Source organism: Helianthus annuus, chromosome 4 (assembly GCF_002127325.2).
Source record: "Helianthus annuus cultivar XRQ/B chromosome 4, HanXRQr2.0-SUNRISE, whole genome shotgun sequence".
Taxonomy (NCBI): domain Eukaryota; kingdom Viridiplantae; phylum Streptophyta; class Magnoliopsida; order Asterales; family Asteraceae; genus Helianthus; species Helianthus annuus.
Genome location: NC_035436.2, coordinates 130,238,338 through 130,246,026, shown reverse-complemented (window position 1 = coordinate 130,246,026; position 7,689 = coordinate 130,238,338). Strand labels below are relative to the sequence as shown.

General features: G+C 36.5%; 1 protein-coding gene across 1 annotated transcript; it reads left to right on the top strand.

Annotated features, from left to right (window-relative positions):
- The first annotated feature begins 1,496 nt into the window (after positions 1-1,496).
- On the top strand, positions 1,497-7,375 carry LOC110936835 (probable prefoldin subunit 5). Its single transcript, XM_022179244.2, has 4 exons — positions 1,497-1,796; positions 1,874-1,977; positions 5,610-5,687; positions 7,129-7,375. The coding sequence occupies exons 1-4, from the start codon at positions 1,610-1,612 to the stop codon at positions 7,210-7,212; spliced, it is 453 nt and encodes a 150-aa protein (XP_022034936.1). The 5' UTR covers positions 1,497-1,609; the 3' UTR covers positions 7,213-7,375.
- Positions 7,376-7,689: the final 314 nt, after the last annotated feature.

The following is a 7,689-nucleotide window of genomic DNA, read 5'->3' as shown; positions in this document are numbered from 1 at the left end:
TCTCTTCTTTGTTGTTGGACCTTCGATGTTGGACGCCCGCGAGTGTTTTCTTGTACAACAGGAGGTTTTTTGTAAACAAGAGGTTTTTGTCGCTCATACGTGAGTTTAACACAGCCTTGATCTTCGACATCATGCTTTTCTTTACTTGTGGGGGTTCGAAACGCATATCTGTTTCACATCTTCGAATTCTTTGGTCGAGACTACTTATCACCATAAAAGGGCATCCACATTTTTTGCTGATGATTTTCCTAACCATAGCCTTACTCTCATGTTCACCGCTATGACAACATTGGAGCCATATCCAGTGATTCTTAGATCGTCTAGTAACAATAACGTATCCGTTGTCTAACCCTCTTTTCTACCCAAAGTTCTAACTCTTTGCGGGATAAAAAATCCTAAACATTATTAACGAAAAATACATATTACATTTACAATAAATTTTTAACAAAAATATATAACATTTATAATACATTTTAACAAAATATATATCATTCATTCCTGATTTGTTTTGTACGAAACTTCCGGGTAAGCGGGTTGCTCATCACCTAATGACTCTTGGGCGTAAGAATGCTCACCAACGTCTTGTTGTATGTACGAGGCATCACTAACGAAAAAGTTATTGTTATAGTTTTCTTGTCCGTATGAGGCACCATAACCTTCTTCATAACCCTGACACGTGTAACCGTAATCATCGCTAGGCACAACAACCTGAAAAAACCAACGGTTAAAAGATGACGGTACATCTAACGCCTAATTAAAAATAAGTAAACAAATATTTACCTCGTTCAGGTCTGGCGACAACGGTTCGCGAACAAACTGAAAAAAAACTAACAGGTAAAAGATAAAGGTAAATTTACCGTCTAATACAATAAGTAAATAAATGCTTGCCTCGTTCAGGTCTGGCAACAACGATTCCTTGTGATGGGAACGAAAGCAGGACACAACCTCCTCCGCATGATCATCATTTACTCACCCATTGTAAGAAATTGGGATAACAAACCCTTCCTAAAACAGCGGTGTGGTAAGTATTTCATAAACAAACCAACAAAAACAAGTTAATAAAATACTATACCACACTGCTTGCCGAAATAAACGTGCTCGTGTTGTTGCCGGACGACTCGCCAAAAACGTAATTGAGGTTGAACCAAGACATGGTGGAACCGATTAAGGAAAGAAAGAAAGAATAGAAAAGGAAACAACGAGAACTTCGTCTCCTTCGTCGTTTCTAAAGGTAGAAAGTCCATTTCATCTTTTACAGATCAATACGAGTCATATATCCCTATACAATCCATATAGGGCGGACTCAATATTCACATCCATCATTTTCTGTCACTGTTAAGTGACAAAAAGCTAACATCATACTTACGGATCGTATAGGCTTTTACGATCCGACCAGTATAGGGTTTGCACGTAAACACTTTCTATGAGGTAGGTATGTGTAACAACCTTGGAAATTGATTTTTGCATAGTATGTGTGTACCCGTGGTCTTCATTTCATTTAAGGTTTTCCATTGTGCCACTAATCCGACAAAGTAAAAGTGATTTGGTAACTAAAAAACTTGGTGGGTTTGCTAGCTAGGGTTTGTGAGTGAGTAAAGCCAGGGAAACAATGGCGACAAGGGGGATGATGATAGCAGAACTGGAGAAGATGAGCGTGGAGCAGCTAAAAGCAATCAAAGAACAAAGCGATCAAGAAGTCAATCTTCTTCAAGACAGCCTCAACAACATCCGTACCGCCACTACTCGTCTCGATCTCGCTTCTACAGCTCTTAATGATCTATCTCTCCGACCTCCAGGTATATACATACATCAATCATCATTCACTTGTGTCGATTGATTCTCTCAATTTGCACTTTATTTGATTTTGAAACAGGGAAGAAAATGCTGGTCCCGTTGACGGCTTCTCTTTATGTTCCTGGAACCCTAGATGATGCCCAAAAAGTTCTGGTTGATGTTGGTACTGGTTATTTTATTGAGGTATGTTGCTGCTTTTCTTATATGTGTTTTTATTATGATTTAGCCTTTGCAAATATCATATCCTTTGGAAAGATATTCACCTTGAATGTTATATAAAAGTAGGCTCAAATCTAACCATGATTGAACATACACTGGTCATTCCAATCTAAGGCTATATGCTGAGGCGTGGAAAGATATTCGCCTTGATTGTGAGTTAGGATACAGGTGACCGATGGTTGCTTACATGGCGCCACTTTTCCCCCTTGAAGCCCTCACATTTGGTGTAAATTGGCACTAACTTTTCCTGAGGACGTGCCTGACTCATCTTCCACCCGATACAATTTGTCCCTCGAGTTTCAATTGCATAGTAAGTTGCTAAGTTTTGACGCTGCTGAAGCTCCATGTTTTCCATATCACTATTTGGGTCCCTCTTTCATCCGATTCCTAGACGAACCTAACATGCTTTTTAAGTCTCTAAATCAAAGATTTTAGGAAACTCCGATCTGCTGTTCATTTGTTTAACCAGAAATGTGTCTCTTCTCCATTGCCCTGCTTTGTGCTTTCGTTACAGAAAGTCAACAACTACAGTTTAGGAGTAAATTACAAAAATCGTCCTTTATGTTGACACCAGATTGCAAATTATGCCCTTTACCTTCAATAATTGCAGAAAACGTACTCTATGTTTACAAATCCTTGCACGCTATGCCCTTTGGCCCTAACTCAGTTAATTTTCATGGTTTAATATGACCATTGGACACCCATTTGAGGGCAAATTAGACTTTTTACCAATTATCTATATAAAAAAAAATTTATTAAAAAACATATAAAATTTATACCCCACCACCACTATTTTCATGGTTAAATTTCCACCGCCCCACCACCTACACAGCCATCATCGACTAAGAAATTGAAAGGTTGTACAAATATTGAATGGGGTGAAACAAATTGAAAAGCTGTAGATAGTGGACAAAACGCATCATCAAACTTCTCTGCTTCTAGCCTAAGCACATGGGGCAAAAGTTCCTAAAAGCTGTGCAAGTAAAAAGCCCAAATTATTTCATAAAAAAGTAAAATGCTCAAATTGAAGTTGAATTTGGTCAAAATGTTGGATCCTCCTCTTAATGCTTTTTACTGAAAATATACTCGATTCCTCTAAAGCTCACAGCAGAACCGCAACCCACAACTCCTTTAATTAACCGACTAAGATCTACACCAATAAGACGGTTTAACCAGGATAAAAAAATGGTGGTGGGGGCGGTGGTGGCTGGTGATAGTTGTGGGGGTGGTGGTGGCTGGTTAGTGGTGGCAGTGGAGATATAACCATGAAAATGGTGGTGTGTAGGTTAGGTGGTGGTGTGATGGCGAGGTGTTGGCGTGTTGCGATGGCGGTGGTGATGCGATGGCCGTGGTGTTGCGATGGTGGAGGTGCTGCACTAGATTGTAGAGAGAGAGAGAGAGAGAGAGAGAGTTTGTAGAGAGAGAGAGAGTGAGTGTTTATTTTTAATATTTCAGTATTTAGGATAGAATGACCAAAATACCCTCTTGTAGGGTTTACTTGGTCAGATTTAACCATGAAAGTTAACTGAGTTAGGGCCAAAGGGCATAGCATGCAAGGGTTTGTAAACCTAGAGTACGTTTTCTGTAATTATTGAAGGTAAAGGACATAGTTTGCAATCTATTGTCAACATAAAGGACGATTTTTGTAATTTACTCTTCTCTTAGTTTAGTCCACGGCTATTGAATTTCTTTCCAAGTTCCTCGCTAGGATACTTTCCCAGGAGGCCAGGACTATTGAGGAAATTAGTGTTGATGGTAAGCTTGATGCCTAGATTTTGCCACTTCGACAATAGAGCCAAGTTGGTAGCACGAATATTGCCAATCCTGAGCCCACCTTGATCTAAATAGGAGTATTTAAAGTATATTCATCTTCTTTGGTAACTGTTATTAGAAAACTTATGGGACCCACCATAGTTATTAAAGGCGCGAAGCGCACTCTAGGCGCATTAGCTCCGATTAGGGCCTAGGCGATAGGCGCAAAAAAAGCGTGGGCCCGAGAAAAAAAAGCGCACTTAAATAAAAAAATTAAAAAGTTCATTAAGGGAATAAAGTACTCAAAACCAAAACAATAATGTGACAACAGAATTCAGAATTAAATCAGAGAACAAAAACTAGAACTTAGAGAACTAATCAGAATTAACTAATTAAAAATAAATACTGGAAAATACAGAACTAAATCAGAGAACAAAAAACTGCTGTTAATGTATTTCGGATAAGAGTAACTTGCTAGCATCTGTTGTATTTGTTTGCCGGATTCTAATGAAAGTTTTTTAGCCGTGCAAAAAAATAGGATAAAAGTAGCTAGCCATATATTTAGGATATGCAGTTTCTGTGAGTAGTAATGATTAATTCAGCATACCGAATTCAACATTTAGTGATATAATCAGTTGCCAGTAGTCCTATAAATACTGCAGATAATGAGGAATTTACAAATTAAAAAAAAAAAGATTAATTATCATTGCGCTCAAAACACCTAGTAGGAAGTAGGAGCACATTCAACTCGCTTCGCCCAGAAATATCGCTTAGGCGCCAAAATCGACCGCTTTTGATAAACTATGGGACCCACCAATACCTTGCTAGCTAATTAATGGGATCAAGTAAAACGAAACTTACGTTGGGCATGTGACCTTCAAGTTGGTCAAGGCAGAAACCAATGGAAGTTATGGGACCTCTGTTAGAGAGGCTCAAACGCTTACCACCGTAATCATTCTTCTTCAAAGCATTCTTAGGCATAGTTGTTAAAGCGAATAGCGACAAGGGACCTATATGCTACATAGCGAATAGCGACCGTTATTCTATATATAGCGATACACTAGAAAAAGAATTTTGAAAATTTTTATATGTATATTATACCAAAATACCTTGGTATATATGCTATTTGACATGTATATTTAACAAAAACCTATAAATCCAGCTATTTTATAGCTATATTTAATTGCTATCTACATAAAAAAAAAACTAACTGTCGCTATTCACGCTATTGGTCGATATGGCCCAAATAGCGACACTTGGTCGCTTCGCTACATAGCGCGCTATAGCGGTCGCTATAGTCGCTATTGACAACTATGTTCTTAGGGTTTGCGCTCATCTTCAATATTCATTATTATTATTATTTTATTTTTTTTATATTTCTATCAAGTAAATAAACAAAAAACAAAGCAGATCATTCAAATTTATAAACGAAAACATAGAGAAACCTAAAAAATCTAAAACCTTCTAGTGCCTAAAACTTTTTTTACTTGTAGAAAGTACCTCCTTCAAATCTAATCCATAAAACCAAATAGTTGTTGAACTTCAACCTAAAAAGCAAGTATTTTGTTCGGATTTGTTTTTACAAAGCAAGAAGAAAATGACCACTCGTTCAGCACATAAGAACAACCATTGATGAGTCAAAACCAGTAAGGCAAAATACATGACCAAATAAGCATTTGAATTTGATTTAAAAAAAGACGAGTATATCAAAATTACCGTTGTCCATATGGCAGATCAGCAACCAAAACCTTGTTGAGTTATTTTGTGGGATTTTCACACATCAATTGCAAATGCCGAATAAACATATCTTCTGTTTGTTAATCTCTCTGTGTATGTGTTAATAGAAAACAATGGAGGAAGGGAAGGACTACTGCGAACGTAAAATCAACTTGCTGAAATCAAACTATGACCAACTTTTGGAGGTATGTTTTCTTTCAATAAATCACGTAGCTTGTTTTGTTGAAGTAAATTGCTATCGAATATCTATGTATGCTATGCATGGAAATTCATCGATAAATTCAGATCCCAATATCACAGTTTCTATGACGTTATAGATTTTACATTGGTGAACAAGTAACGTGTAGCAACATACCACCTATTTTCATTTACAAGATGCGATATGCATTTACAATCTTGTCTGTTAACTTCAATGTAAAAGCAAGCAGATTGAAAAATGAACAAGAACCACAACATACATCTTACATTTTTATCAACAGCCTATGGGGCATTATGTTTCTTCTACGGACCTCAAGTTGAGGATAAGGTGTAAATTTTGGTTTTGCCTTGTTCATACTACTAATGCCGTATTAGGGTATGTTGGCATGGAGCTTTTAGGAGCTTCTAGCTTTAAGCTTTTAAGAAAAAGCTTCTACTCAATAAAAACTCTTGTTTGGTTGAAGGAGCTTTAAGCTTTTAGGTTAGGAGCTTGAAGCTTTTGGTTGAACGCTACTACTAGTAGCGTTTAGAAGGAGCTACAAGCTTTTAGGGAAAAATGACTATTTTAACCTCTAAAAATAAGGAACTTTTTAATGCACCAACTTTCTAAATTTTTAGTTATGTCCATTTTGGTAATTTTATACATTTTATTAAAAGCTCCAGCTGCTCTACCAAACACCAAATATATCTAAAAAGCTACAGCTACTAGCTACCAGCCACCAGCTACTTTTGCCAAACATACCCTTAGTAGGGGTGACAAGTTTGGTTTTAAAAAGCGCGCTCAAGGTGATTAGAAAACGGGGTAACTTTGTAGAATAGTAACCAAGTTTTACAAGTGTTCCAATTAGGTCACTCAAGTTTCAAAAGTGTTCCAATCAGGTCATTCAACATTCATTCTTCTTTAAAATTAAGGGTTTTTTTATCAATTTCATAGGTAACTATGGTGATGTGGATTTTTGTTTCTTTTTTCTCTTTTATTTGATGCTAACGTCGAGTGATGATGTGGATTGTAACTTGTTTTTTTAATTTTTAATGTAATTAAATGGTTTTTATTTTTAATAAATATAATTTCATATGTTAAAATAATTCGACCCCAGCATCTTATGCTCCATTTTTTTCTTGACACATGGAAAAAAGGACATGGCTCGATTTGAATGTTAAGTTATCTAATTGGGATAAAAACAACACAAGTGACCTAATTATAACACTTTTAAAACTTAGTTACTATTCTGTGAAATTTTCAGGGATGTGGGTAAAAATAGGTCCTGGCATGTAAAAAATAAAAACGATAGGAGATTATAAATGGTTTACGTGATTAAAAGGCTAAATCCTAAATTCTAGGAGCGCCTTACACTTTTTAAAACCAAAAGGTGACGGACAAGATGATGGAAACGCTTTGAAATATGAATAATGCGTTTGTTTAAGCAGGTGACAAGCAAGAAGAAAAGCATAGCAGATGAGGCAGCACTGGTGTTGCAAGGCAAACTGAAACAACTGGCCAGTCCATCATAGATGTATTCATGGCATCTTGTAATGGTTTTTTTCTGTGTTTTAGCCCTTTTAATTGTTTTTTTTTTTTTTAACTCAAGTTTGTTCTTGCTTGCAATATTCTTATAAACAAACATGTCCTTTTTTTAGAGAATAGTAATCAACTTTTTCTTTAGTGTTCCAATCATGCATAATTTAATTGTCTTCATGGTAATGTGGAATGTAATGGTTTGTTTTTCATAACTGAAAAATAATTATTGAGACCTAAATCATGTGAACAATCAAATCCATCTCTCAAAACTCACAAGATTCAAGAACAGCCGATCAATCAGTCGGTCTCCCAACTCGCAAGGTTCAAGAACACTCGATCAAATTCAAACCGGAAGATTTCTTAAACACATCAGTCCACAGATTGGCTATCATTTCAGTTTTGTTTGGTCTTCAAGTGGCAATCTTGTCATTGTGTCTTCATCGATTCGTATTGTAATGAACCTTTTTGAG